Consider the following 27,601-nt stretch of genomic DNA (forward strand, 5'->3'; position numbering starts at 1 on the left):
TTACGTCCTCACTTTATTACAAGTTAGAATATAACATAAACAGTAATTTCCAAACTGTGCACAAATTTGCTTTTTGAAACCAGAAAAAGTACTTAATCTTATCTGGTATATTTTCTTTTGCTACAAGTGGGGATAACAATTTCAAATACACATGAAATATCTGCCAAATCCCACCATTGCTCACTGTCAATAGATGGTATTTCAGAAGAATGTGCCACAAGGTACTTAGCATGTTACATACACTGGGGGAATTGAAGAGGAAAACACCTTTACACTGTGGTGCTTGATTTACGTCTTGTATTTTTGTTTATTTTGTTTGATTCCTCTGGAAGCTTCAGTGGTATTGAAAAAGATATCACCCAGGAAAATTCTGGCTTTCTTGCAGTTTTGTGATGTTGCTTTCCCTTAGGTGTTGTCAGTTTTGATCCATCCAACAGAACTTTCATGTCTGTGTGCTTTCATCTTCAGCTTCTGGACATCCTCACTGCTTCTTTTGTCACCTGGAGCTTGGCTCTGACCGGGAAGTGCCTTCCAGTTTTGTCCGCTACGTAGATGTGGAATTTGACATGCCCACCACTTCTGCATCCAAAGCCACAGTTCGGTCCATCTCTGTTGAGGACAAGACCAATGTGAGGAAGTGGGTGAACTATTCAGCACACTACAGTTACAAGGTAAAAAATGAGCATAAGCCAATCACCAGGGTTACTTTGCATCCTACATTGTTTTGAAAAGTGTGGGCAGATGATAGTTATTATTTATGTTTTGAATGGAAAATTCAGCCACTACTCATAGACAATGTGTGAATTTACAAAAATAACAAGGCTTTGTGATTTAAACAAGTTACAAGGTTTTATTTAGGATTTATACACTTAGTTACTTTGGAGAGAAGAATCGTTAAGAAGAGAAAAGAAGGAGGGAGTAATTAAGATGTTATCATCGTCTGCCGGCCTTGGCCTCTGGCTGTAGTCGGGTGCTTAGGGTCTGTCGCTCCTGCGGCTTCTCTATCCCGTAGCTGAAGCCGAAGTGCCGAGAGAGGGGGGGGTCTAGAGGAAAGCCGCCACTTCTCCTTTTTTCCTGGGCTTTTTTATATAGGAAAAGAAGACGGGTCCCTTTTTTGCATAAGTCCCTGATACACACAGACTTCCCGGAGAGGAGTCATCCTTATCTTTCAGTCTTTTTGGTGTCCTGCTACTTTCATTGTTTTGGTCTCCACCATGCACCAGGAGGTGACCTGATAAGCATTCTTATCTTTTAGGTGTCTGTCAGGCATATGGTGTGGTAAACATGTTAATTGACACAACGTTGCAACATAGCAGGGAGAGAAAAAAGAAAAAAAAATGATTCAAGAGACATATTTTTGTATTTTTAAAGTGTCTACATCAGATGGGCAGAAGGCTCTGTGCAGCTTATTGATTCCTGGTAAACCAGCAGTGGATTATTCCTCAGCAAAGACAGAATAGATGTCCTTGCCTTTGCCTTGTGGAAGACCATACATACAGCCAGCTACTGGGGATTAGCTGGTCCAGTAAGAGTGTGAGCAGGGAGTTTTGCTGCTCTTCACAGCAGCTACACTGGGAGTGTGACAGCAGACAAAAGGATCACGGTTTTCTCTGCTTAAATATTTGATCTTCCTGCCTGCCCTAAGGAGAGGAGCAGATGAGAAAATGTACTACATATATACCTGCCAAGAATCTCAGTATGCCCAGATTTTCTTGTTAACCAGTCACTCAGCAGAGGGATTGGCATCCTACCTGCCTCCTTTAAGAGCAATGATGAGAGATACTGAAAAGATTGTCATGGCAAGTCTTTATAATGGTAATTATAATTACATTTATGTTAGTGTCTTAAATTCCCTGGAGGTGGTTCTTATCTTCCTAAATATCCCTTTTAAGAATGAAACATTGGATTATGCCTGAGATTCAGAGATTTTGAAATCTAGAACACAAATGCAGGTGAGCATTTTCTAAGTAAATCTCTGGAAACAATGTAATGACACTGTTGAATTGTGAAACTGGGCTAGACTGAAAACATTTACCCTATATACAGAAAACACCCTCCTCATCTATTTTTCTTTGCAACCCTCACAGTTTACCAAAGATTTCTTTACCTGAGCAGGACATGAACCACCACTAAGGAAAAATTCTGACTCTTCTGTTTTCCTTTCTCATTATAAATATTCTCCCTCTTTTTCCTCTGCCAGGTTGAAATAGAGCAGAAAAAAAGCTTGAATGAGGATCTGAAGGGAGAAGATACTGCAAATGTCAATGAATGTGCTACACAGTGAAGGAAGATCTGTCTGCTGTTCCTCAGGGGTTGGTCAGATTAACAGTTCTGGAACGAAGGACTTGCAGGGTTTTGATATTTTTCTTTTAAAAAGTATGGAGTACTACTTTTTTCTTTTAAAAAGTATGGAGTACTACTTTAAAAATATGCTCTGAAGAGTATTTTTTTCAGTGTGAAGATCCATACTTTGAGAAAGAGCTCTTTGGGGGTTTGTTTGGTTCAGACCTGTGGGCATTTGCTGGCCCTGTTTAAGTACAGTTGGGGTGTAGACAAAATGATTTGTATTACAGCCAAGCCAGCCTTTTCTGCCTCTTCATTCTGCCTCTTTCTGCCTTCATCTAGATTCTGCACTTAGGTGTGGTCACCATCACAGCCAAACCAGAAAGCAGCCTTTATGTCACTTACAATCTTGCCTTTCTTCATTAAGCTTTTTTTTTTTTTTTTTTTTTTTGGATGCTTGCTTGTTTTATCATAGGTAGATTCACTTCCTTCTGAACTACCAAAAAAACCCAGGAAGCATCAAGTGTTAGATGATATAAAATCTCATTTCTGAAGTGGTCAAGAGTAAAAACCCCCAGCATCATTTTGGAGAATCAACAAACTCTGCATCTAAAACATCCTAGATGGCCAAGCACATGAACTAGAGACAGGACAGTTAATCCTGTGGCTGTTCTACTCACCCTCCCCTGTCCCATCCCCTGAAGGACAACATGGCATTCTGCATTCTGCACATTTTCATTGGCTCTGCACAAGTTACAAGAAAGTCTCTGCAATTTTTTAACATTTTTATTTGTTAGTTTAGGCTCTTCTGTTATCTTGACTGAACATTGTTATGGCTGCTAGTAACAGGGAATGTGTGTTATAATGGAGGTGATATAGGAGGGACTTCTCTGAGCTTAGATCATTCCTTCCTAGATATATATTTAAGGGAAAAACACTGGGGTTTGGGTTTGTTGGTTTTTTTTAATATGTTTTCTTGGACGGGTGAGGTGGGTTGTTACTGAAAATGTCAGAACACGATTATTTTAGTAGAAAATGTTTGCCTTCCTGAAAATCCCTGGAAGCCTGTCCAGCACAGTATTACTTTTATATTCTATCTTGAACCTCGAACATAATTAACTTGTATCTTTATAAAACACCCACTAACTGGGGCCTAAAATCTCTTTTCAAAAATTAACAACAATCTTCCATCATGGAGATGTCTCACTTAGCTGAAAGTAACAGAAAGTCTCAAAACTTCCTTCTAAATGTAAATGCAGAAGGAAAAATCACTCATTCATATATATTTTCAGAGAAAGCAGTGTTCAACTGCTTTCAGACTCATTTCTGTAGTTTTTTCCATGGTTTGCAAAACATTTTCTCTTGAGGTAATTTTAAATGAAAAAAAAAAAAAAGTAATTTATTAAATAACTTATCTTTTGAAAGGTTACTGCTGACTTTAGAAATCACACATTTGGAAAGCCTTGGCAATGTAATTTAAAATCATAATGAATTAAAGCTCTTTTATAAATTAATTTTATTTTACATTTCATACAACAGGAAATTAATATACTCTCAATACTACTTTCACTGTGGCTCCTATAAAAATCACTACAATGTTAAAATCCCAAATAAAACATGAGATTAATGACATTGAGTATAAAACTGGTAGTGGTAAAACTGAAGACAAATTGTAGTGATCTTCTAAATGCCTTTTATATGGAATTAAATATCAGGCCTATGTCATCCTACTGATACATACTTTCACAGGTACACCACTGTAAATATATGAAGTCTCAGTCCTTGTAGGACTTATTAATAAGCCTATTATACTCTATAATACTCTATTGCAGGCAGTCCTACTGAAGGCCAGGGAGCTCCTTAGAGCACACCATTTAGTACTAAGCATTTGCTACATCCCTTTCTACATGGCAGAATGCTATTAATTTTCAAGAAGCATTTTGAGATCATCATATTAAAATTACTGATAAAGTGCAAAGAATTATTATTTATTAAACAATAACTGCTATAGGTTGTGAAAAATCTGAGAGCATGTGGCTGAATTTCTGACTGCTTCTCAGCTCTGCTACAGGCTGGCTGGGATGAGTTGTGTGGCATCTCCTCTCTACAAAACTCACTCTTCTTTTCAAAGGCATCCAAAGAACTTCTGGGTGCTTTGCCTGTTCTCACTGCAGCTTCTACTGTGCAGTTTCTGAAGAGGACCAGCCAGAAATCCAACAAAACAAGCTGAAGGAGTGCTGAGATGTTGCTGAGGAAGCGTGAGAAGGTTTTGTGAAAGAAGCAGTTGGGAAATTTCCTATTCTAATGGCAGTCTCAGTGGCTGAATTTTTGCCTGTTTTCCCCCAGCCCTTGAAAACACAAATGAGGAACAGCAAATAAGCACAGTTATATTGTACTCCTTAAAGAGGTGAGAAAATCAAAGGAATATAATTTTTTATCTTTGTTGAATTTAAAATTTTTCAATCTCCGCTCCAGCCATAGAATATCTCACGCCCCCAAAGCTGAAAGATGAACATGCAGGAGGAGGCTTCTGCATTTATTTAACTTCTATACCTCTTCTAAACATTTTTTTATGAATTTTAAAATGTATCAAATTTTATGAATGAAAGTGAGTGTATGGGCCTGACTCTGGGCTCTCCTATCGTTAATTGTACAGCAGAGGTTTTAAAAGTTGCCTGATGAAATTACACATGCAAAACTGGAGGTGTGTAGTTGTTTATAAAAAAGCTATTTTAATCCATTCAGATCTCTGGAGAATAACTTTCTGATGTTTCTGCCCCTGAATTTCAAGAGTTTAGGATTAATACCTCTGCCAGAGTTTCAAAAAATCTTACTTCCTATTGAGATACTAGACTAAGTAGTTTGAGTAGTATCAGCAGGTGTCACCACTGAACACTTTTTTCAGTCCAGCACCATGATGCACGGAGCATTTGGATCCCAAGTGTCCTTTTTGAGGCTTCCACTATTCTTGCTTGATTAAACAGTGCCAATTTTCCAGTGGTAGATACTGCCACTGTATAAACTTTATGCACATGACACATGCACTCTTCATCCATAAGGATGCAGTCGTAACTTGGACCAGACTGTTGATGCGGGTGAGAGGGAAAGAGCAGAGAGTGTTGACAGCTTTAGAACAGCAGGAATTATTTAGATACAAGCTATGTTTGTAATGGGGATGTTTATGATTTTTTTTTTATCTTGAGGAAAAATACCTTTGCATAGTTTCAGTTTAATACTCCTTTTGAGAAAGATATAATCACTGTCCTTTGGTTTGTTTGAAACCTTTGTAGTACTTAAGAACTCCATGCAGGAAACGTGCCTTCAAGGTAAGCATACATTTACTCCCTGCAGCTATTCCACCTTCAGCCTTCTTGCTATTTTTCATTGTGGTTTTGTTTAGTTTTTGTTCTGTGGTAAGACTTGAGGTATTGCAAGGAATTCTCCCTAGAAAAATAAACACTCTTTGATCACAAGGGGTAAAGATGAACAACATCTCTGGGCAGCTGAGCTTATTTTAGTGAATGTCTCTTACATTTATTAACTATGGATACTCTGCTAGCAAAAGAAAATGGGCAAATTCAGAGAAATACTGTGATGATGTTATTTTTGTCCTTTATGTTATTTAGACTCAGCTTTAGTCATCCTACGAGGAAGACAGATTTTAGGTTCTTCATTGTAGCAGCATCATAAGTAACATTGCAGATATAATTTACCTTTTCTGTTGGGTTGCTGGCTAACATATTTATTTGATAGGACATCCAAGACCTGTTGGTCTACTTGTCCACATGACTTAGTATCTGCTATCATTCCCTCTTTATCATTTACCTCCCAGGATAGGGAGCACTTCCATGCAAAAGAGTATAAAAGCAAGAGGAAAAGGCATACAGAGTTCAGACTGGAAGTACTTGCTCTTTTGCTTGCATTAAATTCTTAGTAATTTCCTTGGCCCTTGAATTCACACAAACTAATCAAGTCTTTGATTCATCACCTCTCTTGCAGAAGGTGAAAAATTCCTTTCAGTGACTCTTAGCACCTCATGGTTATAGATGTATTCATCACCAAAACTGGCCAGCACAAGAATTTGCAGCACACAGAGATCACTTATGGACAAAGTACTTACCCTCAAATCTTCATCATAAGTTTTTCTGGGATATGAAATTTTGTATGATAATAGGCATAGCTGTTCTGTTCAGCCAACCATCCATCCATCCATCCATCCATCCATCCATCCATCCATCCATCCATCCTCCCATCTGTCCTACCCTCCCTCCCTCTCTCTACTATACTGGCAGTTGATTCTTTGCACTATTGACATTGATTGGTTCGATGATTATTTTGTAACATGTTTCTACCTTTTTGTTTTGTAAAATAAGAAAGTCTATACACTGGCTAACTTTGTAGAAGTGGTTTATTTTTTTTCTTTTTATCAGTTCAACTGGGATGTCATGTTTTGTTTGAACTATGGGAAAACCTAAATAAATGTTAAGATGAAAAAGCATATTCACATTTTCACTGTGAAACTGAAGTTCTGTGTGCTGTACATTATGGTAAGTCAGAAGTCTTGAATTCATAAGAGGAAAAGGGAGTGTTTTTAATAGCATCTAAAGAAGGATATAAATTAGAAGTAATGGGGTATATACAGAAAAGAGATTATTTCATGTGATCATCCAGACTGAACAATAGACTGTAAAGGAAAGGGAGCAGGCCTAGAGCTTGAGCCACATAAGACACCTGTGGAGCAGTGTGACATAATGCAAAAGAGGATCCAACATTTGAATGAAGCCATCCTGAAACAAACTTAATAGAGAACTGAAGCTTCTGTTCAGTGGGTCTCTTCTACTTCTCTGACCATTATAGTCAGAAGTACATGTAAGGGCACTGTCTTCCTTTCATCAGAAGTGGGTATTCTCATTGACTAAAGAAGATCATATACCCATCATAGGGGCTGTTCAGCATACTCTCCATAGTATGCCTCAGTACAACTGACAGTAAGTCGATCATTTTACAGTATAAGAAAATGGAGGTACTGATGGAATGATGCCTTATGTTCATTAGTCGAGAGTAAATCAGGACAGTCAGAAAAAAAAGGAGAGTTAATAGAAAGAATCAGGGGCTGTTCATAATAGCAGTTTATTTACTGTAATTCAGATATTCATTGATATTTGGAAATTATTCTATCAAATTGGGAGGTAAGATTAAATTAGCCATGACAGCTTGACAATATGCAAAATGTTTTTTTAAAAAGAAAGCTATAAAAAAAGCTGAAAGTTTGAAACCAGGGAGCTCCAAGTTCATTGGCACCAGGGCAGTCCTTTGAGAGGAGACAAAACAACAGTGTGCAAGAGATGAAGTCAGAGTGCCAGTGCAACATGTACCCAAACAGAAGACATCACTAGAGTGAGATAGCACAGTCTGGAGACAAAAACCCCACAGTTTTATTTCAGTGCTCTTCCTTGTCATGATTGCCTTACCCTCTCACACGGATACATTGTAAATTTATGAGTAGGACAAAATCTGCTGATGGTCAGCTGAGATAAAGGTGAAAGAGAAGCAGCACACTGCTTCAGCTTAGGTGCAGCTTTGTGTCAAAGCCGATGTGTCTAAAACTTAAAGTGCTCCAGATCCAGAAAAAATTCCTTCTGTGCAAAGTATTGGAAGCTTAACAAAACCTGCCATTTATAATATGATAGAACAGTATTTTAAACACCAGCTATGAAAGGTGTCTTTCTCAACTCTGAATAACGGGACAGCAAAGCCTGATAAGAGGGGTGAATATACCCCTGCCTGCAGCTGCACTGGGGTCCCACAGCAACTGGCAGAGATGTGGGTGGGGCTGACCCTTCCCTGGCCTTCTGCTGTCTCACAGCTGCTACTGAGAGCAATCAGCCTGGCCAGAAGAGCTTCTGAAGGGATAGGAGGAATACAGGATGAATACAGCTGAAAATAATTTCCTCAGGTGAGAACCTCTTTTGTAAAGGCTTCCCTTGTGCAGAACAGAAAGAGACTTCTACTCCTCTGTGTAGAAGCAAAGAAATTTGTTTTGGGCATAGACTGTTCAACAATTCTATTAATATAGAGAGTACTCAGATTAGAAAGGAATGGAATGGAAAAACCTCCACAGATGCAGGCAGACCTGTAGAGGAATTCTGTTTTCTCATCAAGAGAAAAAGCAAAATTCCATACAGCTTCCAACCAAGAGATTTACAGAGTTCAATCACTACAGCATCCTCTGTCCCAACCTCCCTTTGATCAAAATCTTGCTTAAATTTCACTGCATCAATCAGCAGGTTGGTTTTTTTTTCTTTCCCCCCAAGCTATTATAGGTGCCCTTTGCAGGAAGAAATGTCCCTGGCAGTTGGGAAGTTGACAGTTGGCATAGGAAGAACAACAAGGGAAGTGTGGGTGGCAAAATAAGATTTACTGAAGTTACAGTCTCAACAGAGAAGGATGTGTGCTAATAACTCATGAAGTCCTGAGACAACTCAGGAACTACATAGAAAATGTGACTTGGGGAGTCACAGTCTACAGACACTGACCAAGGAACAAAGGAAAAATTAGTCAATAAAAAAATTAATTATTAATATTAATATTATGAAAGATTGAAAGGTTTGCAAACAAATAGAATTGGATTTGGAGCTCAACCAAATTGTCAAAATCAACTCTAAAATTGTATAGGCAGGGGATGTAAAAGACACAGGATGGTGAAGAGATGAGTTGACATTTCTGCCTGGTAAGCTGTAGGTTTGAGCTATGAGTCTCACCTGGAGAAGTGAACTACATATTGATAAGCTGTGTCTTCACACACCCCAGGTTCACTGGAGCTAAGGGACTGTTGTTCTCTAGGGGACACAAAAAGCTGCCAGGTCTTTGCTTGGACTACTGGCCCAGTGCATTGAGCAGACTCCATGAAACACAAATCTGATCAGTTTTCAGGACCCTGAAGCCCATGCAAAATTTGGACTGTTGTTGACACACTGACAACCAGTTAGATCAGAGAATCATAGAATGGTTTGGGTTGGAAAGGACCTTAAGGATCTGCCATGGGCAGGGACATCTCCCACTACACCAGGTTGCTCAGAGCCCCATCCAGCCTGGCCTTGAGGAGAGGGGGCAGTCACAAATTCCCTGGGCAACTTGTGCCAGTGTCTCACCGCCTTCATAGCAAAGAATTTCTTCCTGATATGTAAACTAAATCTCCTCTCTTCTACTTTAAAGCCTGTAAGAGGATAACTTTTACTATTGCCTATTAAAACCCAAAAGCATGTATGTGTGTTGGATAGGTGTGCACAGACCCACACAATTAATCATTGTATGATGGGAAGAACAGCAGTTTGACCTTTTTATTTGCTGGCTACTCTTTAGAAGCCAGACACCCTCCCTTAGCCCTGGTGAGGCTGTCTGAGTCTAGACAGCCAAGGCTACTACTCTCACCTGGTAAACCCCTATGCGGCTGCTGCCTCATTTTGGAAGTACTGAAATTCCCAGGAGCCAGCATAAATCTGCATGAAAGATGTCTACATACACCTGCTGTTCTGTCTATGCCTCAAACTCCCATAGCCCTGGACAGTTACACAGCCATGTCCAGACTGAGTTTTCAAGCCAAGCATTCTCCTACTTTCCCTCTCTCAAGGATTTTAATTTGCTGCCATGCTCAGAATGAGCACAGTGTGTTACAAACCTGGTTAGAGGACTGCACTGCAGCTAAGCAAATGGTGCTTGGCTCCCATTCTCTTCCTTGTTTGAGGCTACTGAGAGGGCTGGGACACTGGGGGAGGCAGCTCAAGACTGAACAGATGGACTTGAAGACTTCAAGGGCTTAGAGTACTGACCAGATTTGCCAGCTCTTGACTGCAGTTTCTGAAAAGCTGTTGAGCAGATTATGGAAATAGTGCTTGGAGCAGGAAGTAGACACTAGGCCTGCCCTCTCCCTCCAGACAGATTTCTTTTTCTGCTGAGCTTACTGAACCCAGAAGACCTGCTACCCTGTGAAAGTACTTCATAGGAGAAGTAATAGCACCATTTGAGGACAGGGCCTTACCTGTTTGCTGAGGTGCTATGGAAATAGGAATGTTCAAATACTTCCTTGCACTGCATTTTTAAGAAGCAATTTGTTATAAAAGGTTTCCTTTCTGAAACAAATTAGATGCTTCCATATTAGAGCCTGGCAAGAATAGAACTATATGTCTTTGAAATAAACCCCTTACAGCATGGGGACAGTTTTCCTTCCCAGCATCAACACAAAGCACATGAAAATCAGTTTCAACTTGTCCTGAAGTGTTTTCTTACACAATTTTTAGATTTAAGAAAAAGATATACTTGTTACTGATTTTCAGCTTATGTTAATCATTTAGTATTTACTATGTGTTATGAACCAGCTTCTGTAGAAATTACAGCAAACAGTTCTTTTTCTTAATCAGAATGCTACTATACAACTTCAGCACAAAGAGGAAAATTTTGAAAATATATTTTTCTGATTTATTGTTTTCTCGCTGGGGTTACTATACTGGCATGGGAGTTCTACCTCCCTCTTGTGGCTACATCTTTTACCGTTCCTCTGGGAAAAGAAACATTTACAGTGCAGTCACAGAGTTCATTGTAGTTACCTTCCTGATACAAGCATCCTCCTCGGGTTTGCTAGAAAATCCCCATTATGTAGGGAATTTCCCATAGAAAACTTTTCTACCTAAGGAACTGGTTCTTGTTCGCTTTCATGTGGGAACAACTGAACGTGTTTGATAAAATCAATGGTAATTCATGTTGGTTTCATTTTGTAATGGATTTTGAAAGTTAGGAGTCAAGTGAGCCAAATGTATGAGCTAGGAGTTACCAAGACATATTCCAGGATATGTGATATTTTCAAGTAGTGCTAAAAAGCCTAGGCAATTAACTTTGCAATCAACTGCTTTGTTGCCACAAACCTGCAAAAACTTATGGCCTATGCATTTTAGGATACCACTTTGTCCTCCCTATGTCCTGTAATTTAAAAGAATTACATAGGCCTTTCCAAACACTGAGAAATGAGCCTATCTGAAGAACTAACTGAAATAAAATATTACAGCTCTCACATTATAAGAAGCTAAGATAGCCTTAGATAGCTGCCTTGGACTGATAGATCCCCAGCTGAATGCAGATCTAATGTCCTTCCATTGTTTCCCTAACCCAAAAGAACATCTTATCCCTTCATGGTCCTTAGCCAACATATAGCATTTGTAGCATTATTCACTTTGAATGTCTGTGCCCTTGTGTTCTTCGTTCCTTAGCAATTTGCAGTGATAGCAATATAGCACATTGCCTGCCACAACACTCAGAACAAGATGTGAGTTGTGTCTTTGCTGCTGGAAACTGGGCAGGAGGGATCTGGAAATTTATATCAAAGGTCTGCAGCAATAGAAAGAGAATAAACTGCACAGATTAAATGCTACTGCTGGTCTTGCTTTGTTAGATCTAAAAGAAAGTGACTGTTGTAGTTCTGCACCACTCTTACACATCCTCCAACTTCATCTCCTGTTTCAGCTGGCTTTGGTCACAGGGCAAAGGACTTGCTTTGACCACTCATATGGTGATATGGGTAGAGATTATTTTCCTTTTGGCTTTGAAGGCACTGTCCTCTGCTTCAGGTTAGATCACACCCATCAGCACCTCGTTGGCAACTGGCCAGTGAAAATATTCACGGGACCTGAGCCCAGCCCCCTGCAGACCCTGCCATGGGCTGGCTGCAGCAGCAGCTGCAAGTTCTTGGGAAAAGTAATTCCTGGTGCCTACAGACCACATCCAACAAAGGTTGTGCTGGGCTCTCACCCTGTAACCATTAATACTGCATCTGCATCTGGCCAAATGGGTCAGAGTATAGATCAGTCCTTCCAGCACAAATGCAGCTGTCTGAAAATTCCATAAACTGCAAGTTCTGTTTTCTGCACATCATATGCTCTGCCCACAGCATAAACTGTGCCACAAAAATTGCAGGTATAATGAATGCAATGATGCCTCCCTAAAAATGTTTTTTTTTCAAGAGACACAGACATACTGACTACTGATCTGCCTAGACCAGGTCTACAGGAGAAATGAAATGGCTGATGACAGTCATATTGCAAAGCTAGGAAGATTTGTAGTAGATGATGGTTAAAATGGAAAACCAATCTTCCATCTAAAGCAGCAAAGCAGGGAGTAGGAACAAGCATCTGTGAAAAAATGTGAGCTCTGGTCTACAAGTGCAACTTCAGGGTTTTTTTATGTTTGGTGCTGTCAAAATCTTGGTATGCCCAAGACTCCCAGGTTACACATCACATAGTGGAAGACTCAAGTGGAGAGGAGCTCTGCAAATGAGTCACAGGTTATAAATGGCCATAAAGAGTCCCATAATGCCATTACAGGATGAGATGGGCTGGCTTTTTCCTGCTGTTTTCCTTTCCATGAAAGCCAGCGCCCCGGACTGGCCAGCCACCCTCACACTGGTACAGCTCTGGCAGTTCATAGCCCAGCATGGGAACTGCACATTAAGGGCTCAAAGCCACAGGGTGGCCACAACTGAGTTCACGTTCACTGTTCCTGGCTGGGAAGACTAATCTCAGCCAAAACTGAACTGCCAATGTTTCCTGCTAATTCAGCTGGGTCCTGTGAAAAAAGTAACCCTAAGATTCACCTAGGAAAAACAAACAAACAAAAAAAGATTTGTCTTGTCTGCCTGATGGCATGATGCCTCCCATGCTGAGTCCCAGAGAAGAGAGACGATCACCTCCGAATAGCCTGTAAAGTATAGGGCACACACATGTTTTTTCCATGTTTTACCTGACCCTTAGCTAGTCAGAAGATTTTGTGGTTTGCAAGTGGCAGCAAAGCCACTCGCTTAGCTGCAGGAACAGAGATAGAGAGTGGGAGGCAGCGAGCATCCAAAGAGGAGCAAATGTGCTTTGCACAAGAGCATTTCTAGTTTGAATGTGTGGCCATGGGACAATCCACTGAGTAAGCTACCACAGCACGTCCCTGCTTGGCCATGGCTGCCTGTGGTGCAGTCCTCCACCCTGCCAGATCTGTGAGGAAAACTCAAGCTACATACACACACACACAGACACACAGTCACACACACAGACACACACAGTCACACAATACACAGTCACAGACACACACAGTCACACAATACACAGTCACACAGACACAGACACACACACACTCACTTTCCTGAAGGAACCACAGGATTATCATGCACACAGACCAGCACCATGCCGTAGTTACATGCTGCATATTTGTATTCTGGCATGTTCTAGGGTGATTACTTTATCCTAAGTCACGACAGGGAGCCTGAGGTATATAAAGATTATGAAGCCACAATATATTGATAGCTTCGTGCAATTTTTCCTCTATGAATATTTCACTCCCTGATGCCTGTATAAATCAGGAATAACTTTGCTGAAGTAAATTCAACTTTGCTGTAGACCTTTACACACCATAGCCACCGGCTAGAATATATGGCAGTAATCACTAAAAACATTTACAGAACACAGAACAGTTTGGGTTGGACCGGGACCTTAAAGATCATCTAGTGCCAAGCCCCCTGCATGGGCAGGGACACCTCCCACCAGACCAGGTTGCTCAAAGCCCCATCCAGCCTCGCCTTGAACACTTCCCAGGGAGGGGGCACCCACACCATCCATGGGCAGCCTGCTCGGTGTCTCAGCACCCACACACCAAATCAGCATGCTAGGTAAAGCTTTGCTTTACAGCCAACATGCAGGATGTGGCAGGTAGAGAGAACCTAATTGGTACTTTAAGTGCAGATTGTTTGTTACATGACTTCTTTGTTGCTCGGCTCCATGGATCAGAGCCAGCAACATTTTGGCTGTAGTCAAAACCCCCATCACAGTTGATTAGCTGTGATTCATAACAGTCGCAGTCCAAGTGATTAATGTTACTACTTAAAAAGCACTTAAGCAAGGTAGTACTGACAGAATGTGTAACTCCAAGGTACTCCTTTGCACGTCCTTACAGCCAGGCTCTAGCCTTTAGAATTTTAGGGGCTTTTTTTAGTTATTGAATAACCAGTACTCTTTATTGAAATTAGGATTCATTCATTAGAGACCTAAGAATTAGGCTAAATATGTGAAAAATAAAGGGGTGGTCCCTGCCCTGAGACCAGTAGTCTTCCTACTACAAGCATTATAGCTTGCTTACAGCAAGCGGGCCGAGCATTTAAGTAATGGCCAATTCTTCTTCAACAAAAGGAAGCCTGGAGACTTTTCTACATAACAAAGCGTTTGGCAACAATGTTGTTTTGAAGTATTTCCTCCTCTGGTCACTTGTTTCTACTCCTGTCAGCTCTTTCAATCGAACTAACACATCTTTTGTGGGGCTTCCCGATGAACCAGATCGGGAAACTGATCCAGGTTAAAAATTAGCCAGCACAGGAAAAAAAAAAATAAAAATGGCACAGCAAGGAACTGGCACAACTGCAAAAGCAGAACGTAGTGGCACAGGGACGGAACGAGCACACAGCAGTATGGGAAGGAAGTCCAAATGCCTGAAATCCTCATTATCACTGAATGCTTGGGGGTCGTGGGAACCACGGGGTCAGTGTCTCAATTAAGTTTTGCCTTTACGAACTGAGTTTAGTTTTGTCCACCAGAGACATGACAGACTCAATCTCCACTCCACAAATCTGTGACAGCAGAAACCTCTGCTAAGGTGTAAATAAACACAACACGTGGCAACAGCCAAGAAAAGAGCTTGCTGCTTCCTCCAGCTGTAACTGGCCACATTACTAGAAAGAACTGATAGACAGATCATGGTACAGATGCATTAAGTGATTTTTTTTTTTTTTTTTTTTTTGAGGGATGGGCTGATGGAGACTAAAAGTCAATTCCTTAAACAGAAATGGCACAAGTGGTTCCAGAAAGGGAATAATTTTGCAAAATCCAATATGGGGTTTATCTGTAAAACAGAGAGGGAACTGTGATTCTGCTGGAGGAGAAATCCTGCTGTTGGGAGGGAAGGGTCTAGAAATTAGTAGCAGGATAAGCACAAAGTCTTCTGGTGGGTGTACAGGCCTCTGGGTTTTCTGGTATTGTTCCTCAGTCTTTGAAGGCCTGAAAGGTCTGTTGGAGATACAGGAGAGCAAAATAATGAAACTATAGTAGCTGATCACCTGCTAACATAGTCTTCTGTGAAGGTGCAATTTATTATTTTGTTTGGAGGAGGGAAGGTGGCTTCCTGATGTTCGTAGCTGTGTGGTTTTGACTGTATAACTAAATGCATAGCTTTATTATCCTGTTTAGACATGCCCTAATGAGAATGGTGTGTAAATGTTGTTTTCAAACAGCTGTATGTGTTCTAACAGTAAACAGTCTTAGTCTGTATTAGAAAAAAATAAAAATGTTTATGCTTCAGACTTGGCTTGAGTAACTACTTGGTAAGAACAGAGGAAGCCTGAGACTAATCATGAAATCAAAGCCTAATGAAATCAATCTTCTCTGAAGGCTTTAACACTTTAAGGTGAGAATTTGCTGAAACATTTATATCTGCCCTCTGAAAGGCTGTTAGAGAAAAGCTTTGCTCTAGAATGACAAGGTTTGGTTCTCTGTGGGATGTGAGGAGGGTGGTTGAATTGTACATATGTTAGACCCTTAAAATATGTTACTGTGCTTTGAAAAAGTGCATTGTTGTGCTTCAAATTTTACATGTGAGAGCATTAACATCTAGGAAAACAGAGATGCCTTGAAATAAGGGTGATGGGAACTATTTAATTCTATTTCTGCCTTTCTTAAAAACAGGGTTTGGGGGGGTGATGTGTGGAAATCTACTGCTGATGGCAAGAGTTTACTGGCTTTTTGTTTCCAGCTACTAGATCATAAGGAAAATGCCACTCAATATATATATATTTAATATATTTTATTTAAAGACTGTTTATAAAATACCTGCACAATGTCTGAAGTAATATCACATAAGGTCCATTCTGTGTCACCATCTTGTCTGACTCCTGAGGGCTGGTTGCATTCCCAAAAGCTTTGGTAGGAGGTGCCTGTTGTTAACTTCTGCCTGGTTTGGATTGTGACTGGGCCACTATTTTTCTTATCTCTGTAGGGACACTTAAAAATGCAACAAAAAAACCCACAAAACCCCCACAGCATTTTATCAAATTAATTCTAATTAATGTTATACTCTCTCATTCAGTGAGTGGAAGCAGCAAGAGTGAGTTAAACATAGAGGTGAATGTGAGCTCTAAACTTGCCATGTGTGAGTGTAACTTCAGCTGACAATCCTGTGAACATTTGCTAGACTTAACTTGGTTTTGTGTATGCTCCTGTGCTATCCTTTTAACAAATCCTGTTGCAATTTGAAGTTAAATGTGTATCTCCTCATTCTTCTGGAAAGCTGTAGTTTCAAAGACTGGGGCAGAAAGCTGATTTAGTCAGTTACACTCCTATAATGCCTAAGCCTTCTGAAAAGTGTTCAATGGCTTAGCTAGTTTTTAAAGAGTGCCATATCCTGACACTGTATGTTGTTTTCATGGCTACAGGGGGAGACTTTGACAGCACAACAGCAGACTGGCTATGTGCACAGGATTTACAATGACAAATTGGGAAGGCGTGGAGGTGGTAAAAGCCTCATTCTGTTACCTATGTTAAGGTTTACAGTCCTGTAACATAGTTAAGACCAATTTTTCTTTCCTTGCTTAACTGCCTGTCCCCCCCCACTCTGGCAGGGGAACCAGTCAATACAGATCACACTTAACAAGCTTTTCTATTTTTCAAGAACTAAAAAATTATAAACCACTGTGTCAGCAACACCTGATACCAGCTACTCTGTGCTTTGCTGTTTGGTCAGAAATGTTTTCCAAGAGCAATGAGGGCACACTCTTACTGGTCAGGTACTGAGCTCTCTGGGTATAGCAGATCAAACATATCCATTGTTTCCTCTTAGGAGACAGAAGAGTATCTTCAGATTGTTATTATTTTTATAATTTTCAGGTTAAAAAAAACCCCTCCATTTAAAAAGAGCCACAAATAAAAACTGAAGATCACTTCAGTTTAATGTATTTTGACTTCACATCAAGATTGTGTGGTTCTCATTTTCAGCTGAATTGCTAGCTGGTGGCTTCTAGTTACAATCACAGGTACTTAACACCTTTGAGTTTCTAGATCCAAGTGTGTCCTCCTGCCCATTAGGAAAAAGTTACACATCAGTCATCCCTTTGCAAAGTATCTCCTTTAAAGATACACTGTGAAGCACAAGGCATTAGTACTTGCTAAGAACTCTCAAGAACTCTTGAACAGAAGTGCAATCAACACCAAAATTTATTCTCTCCCTCCCCTTCTTTTCCTATTCATTACTTCAAAAATCTCTCTTCTAGAAGATGTAGTTCTCTGGTGGACCACAAAGGAGATAACTAAAACCACCCCCATATCCTAGACCCTTTATATTAGCTTATCAAGGTACTGTTGCTCTGCTTCTGATACTAACAGGACAGAATCATCCAGGGCTCCCAACGTAGACTATGTGCCTCTGAGTGCCAAGTGTTGGCTATAGAAGACGATTTGTTTGCCCTTGTCTCAAACCTTTGGTAAAAAATAAAGATTACTGCACATAAGTCTGTGAGGGAATTTTTTTTCCCTCTAGCACATGTATGCCCAGCTTTTGATCTCGTGCACAGATGTACTTTTCGCTACACTATTCCATCTTAGACACAATTTTTGTGCTCAAACAGAGAGTTTATGCAAATGTCATTGTCTTTGCTCTGGGTATAGTGTCCATCATCCCTGAAGAGTTCAAATCTAGACAGTACAAGGGCTAAAATAGAAGTGTCCAGCCAACAGTAAAGCTGACATTTTTACTGAGGCTGGTAAAAATGAAGCCACCCTGAGCTGTCAGTGATAGAAACCTTAGGGAGAAAGAAGACAAACAGGATAACACACAAGCTTAATAGAATTCATGCTTGACTGGTAAACAAATGAAAACACTGGCAGAAAAACAGTTAACTATAAAAGTAATGCTGTTGTATAGCTTATGTCTGCTGATTCTGTCCTGATTATGTGTTGCTACTGCACCATACATAAGCAGGTATGTTATTCCAGTCTAACAAAATGCTAAATGAAGTAGAATCCTATCACACTGATACAGGCAGATTAGACACCAGAGAGAAGAAGTTAACAGGCTTCAGTGGGTGGATAACTCTCCCCGAGCAGCAGCTGAATTGCCATGAATTAGATGGACCATTAGTCTGACTCAATGGGGTATTTCTCATGAGGGCTTGATTTTGTTCAGGATATTCTGTAGAGGCACTCAGGGGGTTTGCAGTGGTGTTGCACCACAACTTCATACTGGTGCTTGAAAAACTGTGGCAGGTGTATCCATGCACACACCTTCTGGGAAGACAGTCTGCAACAGGAAAGGAGCATGATTCTGGACTGAGCCATTACTGCTATCATGCCCATATTTTATTTTTTTTTTTAATTATTCAGTAAGCCGCTCTGAAAAACAGGGAAGAGGTTCTAGGGAAGGAAACTGTAGCTATCCAGTGCCTCATGCTGTAAAGAAGAAGGGTATGAATGGCAATCTGATTCCTTCCTGGTGGCATGCCAGTCACTTCAGCAGTTTCACTTCATAGTGAAACTCTTTGGAAGAGATTACCACCTGGAATCAGAGGCACTGGAAGCCAGGTAACACCAGCACCTCAGTCAGTTCCTGTAGTTCATCCATCAGACCATGAATTACAGCTTCTGAGCAGCCAGACCCTCTTCAGCCCTGCTGGCTGTGCTATGTAGGTTGGAAAACTTCTGCAAAAAAGGTGAAGTTTAACAGATGAGAATGGTCCAACTCTGTAAGCTATGCTATTTTTCAGCCCGAGCTCCAGCAGCACACACAGTGAACAGTGGTTTCATCAGCTGGCCCACTGTAAACCAGTCTTGTCCCTACATGAAGTCTGCACTCCAGACGTGAAGTTAATTACTGTAGAAGTGAAGGATCCAAAGGAGTGGGAAAGGTCTCCTGTACCAACAAACTCCCTCCCATCAGAAGAGGACAGGCCTTTCCTTGTTGCCCGGGCTACTTACTAGGTGGGACTTCAGGCTGAAGGGAACATAACAAGTGTAGTCTTAGCACAGTACTGGAGATGTAACCACCTGTCCCTTGTCCATGGAGACAGAATTCACTGCAACTTTTCATTTATGCTCAAGTGGGACAGGTGACCTACTGCTGAACACCTGAGCAACGAAGCGGGTTCAGAAGTTGTGCTAAGGACTGAGACACGGGGACACCGATGAAGTCAACTTTCATAGACCAATACTCGGTAGTTGAGATTTTCTTGTGTTACAAAGGGGCTAGAGAATGGAAAAGAGTGAAGGCACTGAAAACAGAAGTTAGGCAGCTGGCAGGGCCCTGCCAACTGCCTGCACAGCTGAGAGATTTTATGGTCATCCATTCGCTGAGAAGTGCTAAATGGAGCAATTTCACAAATTGGTGACTGCCCGGGGCCCATAGCGAGTCCCCGGTGTGAGTGTATCAGTAAGTCAGACTTTGCCGCCTCCTTCTTCCTGTGCAGCTCTGGGCTGATACCAGCCCCGGGGGTGGCGAAGAGCCGGGAGGCGCCCTGGGGCCTGCCCACAGTAGTGCCCCTCGGCCCACGGGCCTTTGGTAATCGGCCTGGCAGGGAGGGCACCCGCACTCCTGAGGCCAGGCAGGGCTCGAGGCGCCCTTCCCGTGGGCCGGGAGCTCCCCTGCCCCCCAACAGGCGGCTGTGGCCGCGCCGTCCGATCGCCAGGGAGCACGCACTCTCCCAGCACTGAGCCGAGGCGAGTTAACGCCTGCCCCGCCTGGCGCCGGCCGCGACTGACACCACGGGGGGTTCGGGTTCGGTCCCTGCCGCCTCCCCCACCGAGGCTACCGCTCCGCCACACCCCGCGTTCTGCCCTCGCCCCGCCGCCGCCAGGCCCCGGTGCCTCCAGGCCCCGGTAGCGCCAAGCGGCGGGAGCGCGCCCGGCCCGTGACGGCCCCGCCTCGCGGCGCCGCGGCGTCACGCGCGGAGAGGGGCGGGGCTGCGTCACGCGCGGACTTCCGCCTCGGTGGGGCGGGCGCCCGGCAGGCGGGAGCGCTGCTTCGCGCAGCCACTTCCGCCTCGGTAGGTGTCATGGCGGCGGGGCGGGCGCCTCACGTGACGGGGCCCGGCCCGGCGCGGCTCTCGCGCGGCTCTCGCGCGGCTCTCGCGGTGCCTGGCGGCCCTTCCCCCCCCTCCTCCCCCCCCCGCCCGCGTCCCCCTCTCGCCCTGGCCGCTCGCGCAGCTGCTCGGCTCTCGCTATATAAAGGGGCGAAGCGGGCAGAGCGGGCGGCTGGCGGCGGCGGCTGCAGCCCCAGGGCCGGCGAACCAGGCCGGGCCAGGCCGCGGGGCTGCCCGTGAGCCGGGGCGGGACGCGCGGGCTGTGGGGGGACGCAGCCGGGCAGGTTTATTGTTTTAGGGGCGACTCCCCCCCCGCGGTTGGGGGCGTCCCGGGGGGCTCGGGACATGGCGAGCTCGACTAACACAAACCCCGTGGTAAGGACCGGGTCGGGGGGCGAGGGGGGCCCCGGGGGTAGCGCAGGCGGAGGGGGCCGGCGGGGCCCGCCGCCCCCCTCCCCCGCGCTCCCTTCCCTCCCGCCGCTCGCCTCGAGCGGTCCCGGCCCCCTCCCCCCGGCCCCCGGCGGGAAGGGGCGGTGGGGCGCGAGGGGCAGCCTCTCTAACCCCCCCCCCCTGCGGCGGGGAGCCAACTTGTGGCGCCCGGCGCCGGGGAGAGAGCGGAGCCGGGGGGCGGCGGGAGTCGGGGCGGCGGGGGCGCGGGGCGGAGGCCCGGGGGCGGCTGGGCGGGCGGCGGAGCCCCGCGGGGGAGGCCGGGGCTGTGCCGCCGCCGCTCGCGGGCTGGGGGTCCGGCAGGGAGGGGAAGGGCGGGCGCGGGGCGCCGCCGCCGGAGGGAGCCGCCCGGGGAAAGGGGCGAGAGCCGGACCGAGCGGCGGGGGAGCGCGGGCGCTGCCGCCCGCCCTGCCGCCGCCGTCCCGGGGCGAGGGGAAGGGGCATCCGAGCCAGGTTTCGGTTTTGCGGTGTCGGCGAAGCCCGCCCGGGCTCCGCTGGAGCCATTTTATGTTGTTTTATAAGAAGGAGACGATGGTTGAAAAGCACTTCTCCCAGTCCGGCTGAATCAGCTAAGCCGGGCGAAAGCCCTCAACTTCTGTCCGGCTAGCGAGGCCGTATTTATTTGAAAAAGAAAAAAAAAAAAAGAAAAAATCCCTTTCCCTCCCCCCTTCCCTTCTCGTGCTTTCGGCACCTTGGCGGGTGGCTCGCTGCTGCACTTGTACTCACAGAGGTTTGCAACAAGCAGTCACACCAACCTGCGCAGCCACCGAGCCCCCCCGGCCGCCGCTCTCCTCTCCGCTCCTCTCCCCCTTGCGCGCCCCCGGCCGCGACCCCCGCCCCGAAGCGCTGGAGGAGACAAACCCGGCGTCCCGGCGGCGGGCTCGGCCCCCTTGTTTGTGGCTCTCAGATCCATCATGGCTTCCCCCTGCCTTTCTGCCTCCCTGCTCCTTGTGTTCCTCCTCCCTGTGGCTGCCCTGTTTATATAGAGCTATTGCCGCTCTCTAATATAGACTCTGCTAGGATGGGAAGGTGCTTTCCAGCCCCACGTCACCGCCTCTCCATTTAAACACCACATCAGCCTTTAAATAGGGAGCGAGCCGCGGAGCACGGGCTGGGAGGTGCATGCGTCCGCGGCGGAGGCTGGGAGACCGGCGGCTTGTCCCTCGGATCCCGAACGGGCTTTCGCCGGGTTTCCCTCTCTTCCCGTCGCCGGCGGCCTGCGGGCGCGGCGGAGCTTTCTGCCGGCGGGGGCGGGGGGTGTCTCCGAGCTGGTGGCCATGGACTCTCCCTTCTACGCATTGCACAAAGATACTTTTTATCCTTTACCTCTACTTGAAGCGGCTCACCTTTTTCTTCCTTTTTTTCTTTGTGGTTAGGTTTGTTGGTTTAGGTTTTTGGATTTTTTTTTGGTCCTGTCACTCGCATGCATGCAGCTAATGCACATCTGTGTGCCCCCGTAAGCTATTCGAAGTAGTTTTCGTGTTGCTTGGGGAAAGTAAGAGTTTAAACCGTTTTTACCCGGTGCATCAAGGAGAGATGTGATTCTTCTGGCCCATTGCCAAGGTCTGACTACAGCTGTCACTAAAAGTGATGTTAATACTGAAGTTTTGTCTGTGAGTCATGGGCTGCAGACACTACTCAATGATTTTTGTACAAACGCTATATTACAGTGCAGGCGGAGAAAAGGTTTTGGAATTTTCACTAACACTTGCCTTAATTACGGTATTGTACTGCAAAACCATATACAAAAGAAAATGCAAAGCATTCTTGTTTTCCAAATCTGACATTTTACAGACCTGCCTGTGAGTTAGGGTGATACAATCGCAAAGTAGCATCATTGCTTTGATATTTTGTCAGGTTTTTGTCAGAAAAAATTAAGTATTCAGCCATTACATGCAGGGAAGTTACTCATATCTACATATATGTGTATATATATATATATGTATATATAATGTGTGCAATCTGAATCTGTTAGTTGCCCTTTTATAAACCTTTGGCTTTTTTTTTATTGCAAGAAAAGGATCTATTTCTGTATGGTAAATTGGAGGCTTTGATTCTCTTTTTTTGACCAAGTTGGTACCAGTCAGCAAAGCATATACTGAATAATCTCCAGAGCACTTGTCAGTGTCTTTGATTCAACAATTTACTAATATGTCATTTTTCTCTGCTGGAATTCCCTACTGGCATAACTTTGGTAAAGTTCTCTTGGAAGGGGTCTGTGTTTGAACACTGCATTTGGAATTGTAAAAGCCAGGCTTAAAACCATCTGTTTTCAAATAGGTGTGATATAGGCTAATTTTCAATTAAAAGGTAAAACCTTGCAATAGTGCGCAGTCAAATTTGCTAAATTCAGGTCTTGTTCAATAGCAGGGATCCTAGAGTTACCAAAGATAATAGGAATGTTATGGAATACTGCAACCAGGTGATGACTTTAGGAACCTTGACTTTAATGTGTCAGTGGTAGCTTGTCAACCTCTGATCAAATCTGAATTACTAGAAATCTGTTCTTCAGGACAATTGCGAGACATTGAGATGCGGTATAAGATTTTGTAGGTGACAAATATAACGTATTTGTTGAAGTACACAACAGATTTTAAAAAGCTCAGCCTTTAATGCTTACAATGTGGATTATGTGTCACTTCTGTTTACACACATCTTTGATGTAATTTTGACTAAAACTAGTTACCATTACAATGTGCTTTTTTAGCTGTTATGAAGCTGGCTTCCACCAAAGTGCTGAAATCCCAAGTGCTGTGATAATACAAAGAGTTGCAGTTTTTGTACCCTTGAAACTGAAGGAATGTAGGAGTTGTAAGCCCCCAAAGGCATGTGGTGTTTCTTAAAATAGCCAACTCGTTGCTCCTCCGATTTATGAGTGTGTGTTGCATGTGTAGTAGTCTCACCATACTCAGAGTTTTCTTTACAAGATGCACAGAGAAAGTGAAATATAATCGTTGCCTTATGTTCCCAGAAGGTGAAGTACTACATTTCAGATTTTTTTCTGTGTGTTTGTGGTTGTATCTAATAAAACAGGAATTTTAATTGTTGTCTTTAATCTGTAGTAAGTGTTTGGAATAGTGTTTATTGAAGACTGATTTGAGTATTTTGCTCTTAAAAGAGCTTGAAGTTTACAACAGTGTACTCTTTATGAGGGAGGCTATTTAATAGAAACCAGATGAAAGCATGATTATTTTAATAGCAATTTTTAAAGTTTCCGTTATATTCTTATTGCTTTCTCTGAGTGAATGTGTAAATTTATTGGAAAGATTAACTCACCTGCTATCCCATCTTTGGACTTGTTCAGTAATTGGTTTCCCATGTTATTTTTTGAGTAAACAGTGTGTGAAAATAATTTTGTCATTGAATCCCAGAGTCTTAGGTGTTCCATATAAAACAGCTTGAGCATAATATAAATAATGCTTAAAGCCAACAAATACTTAGTGTATATCTGAAACAATACAGTGTGCTTTCTTTTAAAGAGCAGGGCTCAAGGCTGTTTTGTAATTTTACTGGGTTTCCCTCTGTTGAGGTAGGAAACATGGTCTGTGGTAATCTTCAAAATTCCACTGTGGATGGCTCTAGAAGGCATTGCTTCTGTGGAAGGAATTGCATCCATTTGGGCTGGACTCCATTACAGTAGGAGAATACACAAGAGAATGTTTTCAAGCTGACAGTTTTTCTTATTATTATATAAGCACGTATACCTAAAATCTGAGTGACACTTTCATTATAAGGGAGCAGATGACTTCTTCTATTTTACCTTCCTTCTACTCATACAGCAATGAGTGTATCGTATATTGTGATACTGCCTGAGTAGAACAGTGTCCAAAGATTCTGACCCTCTTTAGACCCAGTGCACTGTGAGGCTCATGCAGGGAGAGGTGCATGCACCTACAACCTGCTTCTGTGTTTGTGAACCTCTGTTCCCCTAGGCTCACTGAACCCCTGAGGTGCTGTTGTCTTTTGGGGGTCCCAGCCACTTGGGCTGTTGTTAGAGTTGTGCAGAAGGATGCTGCGTCAATGGCAGAGTGATCATCTATACTTTCAACCTCCCTTTCTGCTCTCCTGCTAAACTAATGCTGGACACTAGAAACCAGTATCCTGCTCTTTGAATTCTTTTTTTCCATTACTACGCAAGGATCAAAGGAAACATTCCCAAGCAGACAGCTGGGCTGTATGGTCAGTTTGTTGTATCTGAAATTTTTCCCAGGGTGTTACAGGCTGAGGAGGCTTTGTGAATAAACCTGACAAAAATGCCTGATTGTGGAGATAACTAATGTTGGAAATCATTAGGGCCTGCTTGTGTAAAATCTGTTGTACTAGTAAAGTGGACCTAATAGTTGATTTAAGGAGAAAATGCTGTTTCTTGCAATAATTTTAATTGTAATTTCAGGCATACAAGTAGTTCTCTTGACTTTTAAGTAAAGTATCTTGTGCCTGGGGTTAAGCATGTTTATTTGCAGAATGTGGTTTTGGCATTAAGAAACATGCTTTTAATACAGTAAGGAACAATATTCAGAGTAGATTAAGTAGCATTTTGTGCCAGTTGAATTGTGTAAGCTTTATATAATTTGTTTAATTGTAGAAATAATAGGAGTTAATGTTATTAAGTAGAACATCTTGCTGCATCTGCTATGAATTAAATCATAGTGGAAAAGTAATCCTGTTAATGATGCTTGGTATTTTGAAGTTTCTCACAATGCAGATTTAAAATACTAGCCCTCAAGAGTAGTCTAGCTTTGAAAGCCTGTTTCAAGTATCTCTGTAAGTGCAATTAATGCTGTACTTGAAGCCTGTATATATGACTATTGCAGTATTGACTGGAAAGAAAAAAAAATCTGGAAGTAGTTTGGCATGATCCCTTCCTTTTGGAGAAGTTTTGGACAGAGGTGCTGTAAATGCAGTTTTTAAGGATGGCAAACTCACCCTTTTGAGGCCAGAAAATTTTTTGAGAGACAAGTAATGAAAGGATGACTTGTGACATTTCAGCTAGTTGATTTGCAGCACCATGTTTTGAAGTGGGAAAGTGACAGGCTGACATGTAAAGTGAAGAAAAAAAATAAGGTGCTGATTGCATGGTATTTGCCAAAATATTGATATGTGGTCAATAAGTTATTTTCAAACGGTAAAGACATAATGCTCTAAGCACCATAGGACTGCTTAATTCTTATTTCCAGGCTTTCAAATAGGTGCTTTTCTCCCCTTTTAATAACATTTCTTTCAGGTTTTTGGTTCTGGTTATTGTTTTCTGCTGAAGACATCAGGGTAGAGGAATATGTTGGCTTACAGAAAATTGTAGTTACTTTCAGATCAGTTTAAAAATGGTCTACCCCCAACTAAAGAAATAGCCATAGTTAGTAAAGTATATATGGTTCACAGGCTGCATATTGTTCAGGCCTAATTTATCACTTGCAGTGCTAGCTTGCAGTTAGCACAGTTACTTAAACCCGACCAAAACACCATCTTGGTTCACATGTATGTAGAGGTCCAACTGGTATGGTTTAAAAGGTAGAGCATGTGCATAGTACAATTATCCTGTAGTCCTAAGAATTAAATTTTGTGCTTTAATTGATAAGGTTGAGTATTTATATTCTCTGCTGAAAATTATACCTGCATCTTAAAATTCACACAGAGGTCAATTTTGCAAGTGACCTCTGGAGGTCATCTTGCAACCCTATTGCACAAGCAGGGCCACCTAGAGCTGGTTGCCCAGGTCTGTGTGTATCTCCAGGTATGGAGACACCACAGCTTCTTTTGGCAACATAAGTGAATTGACAATTCACTTTAGTACTTTAGGCATGAACTCAATCTAATAGCATAAAAATATATTTGTAGTTTATTTCCTAAAAATGTATGCATTGAGTTTTCTGAGCCATGTGTTTTTCAGCTCTACCATTCTGAGCCATATTCTTGTTGAGCTAGCAAGCTCTAGCAAGTTAATTTTCTCTGTATTTATCTAATATCCTTTTAACTTTTAAAGTTTTGTGACATTAATATTTTGCAACCATACAAATAGTTTTGCATTTTCAGTATGTACATTGGTTGGAAACAAATTTACTGAATGGAGAACAATCTCCTTTTCTCTGTTTTATGTTGCACTCCTCATGGCATGAAAACTCTTGTGCCATGGTTACATCACAAAACGTTTCTAATAGTCCCTTTTCATCTTTTTTAACTGCTCATGTTGATTTATACCTACTTGGACATTATAATCACTCAAACACATGGTGTATTTTGTAATGGAGTTTTCAGAGGGTTTTCTCTTGTTTTTTGGGTTTGTTTGGTTTGGTTCTTTTGCTTTTGCTTTTCTTTGAGACAGAATCTTATTTAAATGTTAGTGATAAATTTCTTGAAATAATGCTGGCTACTTTTTTTTTTTTTTTTAAAGCCTAAATTGTACAGGTCTGTAATTGAAGATGTCATCAATGATGTCAGAGAAGTTTTTCTGGATGAAGGAGTTGATGAACAAGTTCTTATGGAACTCAAAACAGTAAGTTGCAACTTTATTAAAAATGTGTTAATAAGTTGCAAGTTTTTTTAATAGACCAGTACAGCAATCTGCTTACTGTTGTACAAAGTAAAAATACTAATTTTTAGATATCTAAGCATTGTATTGATCTGCATATCTGTAGCCCTGTGTGATTTGAATTACACTGTTGGGTAGAGATCTGCTCAATTTTGTCTGCTTCCCCTAATCTGGCACGTCAAACTTGACATAAGCCAACAGCAGAC

The 27,601-nt window shown here is 42.7% G+C and overlaps 2 protein-coding genes and 1 long non-coding RNA gene across 5 annotated transcripts in view; 2 read left to right on the forward strand and 1 right to left on the reverse strand.

Moving 5' to 3' along the window:
• Positions 1 to 6,781, forward strand: part of STON2 (stonin 2) — a 77,456-nt gene extending 70,675 nt beyond the window's left edge. For both annotated transcript variants that reach the window (XM_071745839.1, XM_071745840.1), the window contains exons 6-7: positions 469 to 671; positions 2,201 to 6,781. In XM_071745839.1, coding sequence (XP_071601940.1) covers positions 469 to 671; positions 2,201 to 2,284 — 287 coding nt within the window. In that variant the 3' untranslated portion in view covers positions 2,285 to 6,781. The remainder of the gene's footprint in view (positions 1 to 468; positions 672 to 2,200) is intronic.
• LOC139797060 (uncharacterized) lies at positions 1 to 24,217 on the reverse strand. Its single transcript, XR_011726265.1, has 2 exons — positions 21,731 to 24,217; positions 1 to 609 (listed from the first exon to the last, which is right to left on the reverse strand). It is a non-coding gene; the product is annotated as an uncharacterized lncRNA (long non-coding RNA).
• The window catches only part of GTF2A1 (general transcription factor IIA subunit 1), a 24,949-nt gene continuing 17,671 nt past the window's right edge, over positions 20,324 to 27,601 (forward strand). The window contains exons 1-2 of one of the 2 annotated variants that reach the window (XM_071745845.1): positions 20,324 to 20,386; positions 27,258 to 27,359. In XM_071745845.1, coding sequence (XP_071601946.1) covers positions 27,345 to 27,359 — 15 coding nt within the window. In that variant the 5' untranslated portion in view covers positions 20,324 to 20,386; positions 27,258 to 27,344. The other variant, XM_071745844.1, reaches the window with a different exon arrangement.

This window comes from Heliangelus exortis, chromosome 5 (genome assembly GCF_036169615.1).
Source record: "Heliangelus exortis chromosome 5, bHelExo1.hap1, whole genome shotgun sequence".
NCBI classification, from domain to species: Eukaryota; Metazoa; Chordata; class Aves; order Apodiformes; family Trochilidae; genus Heliangelus; species Heliangelus exortis.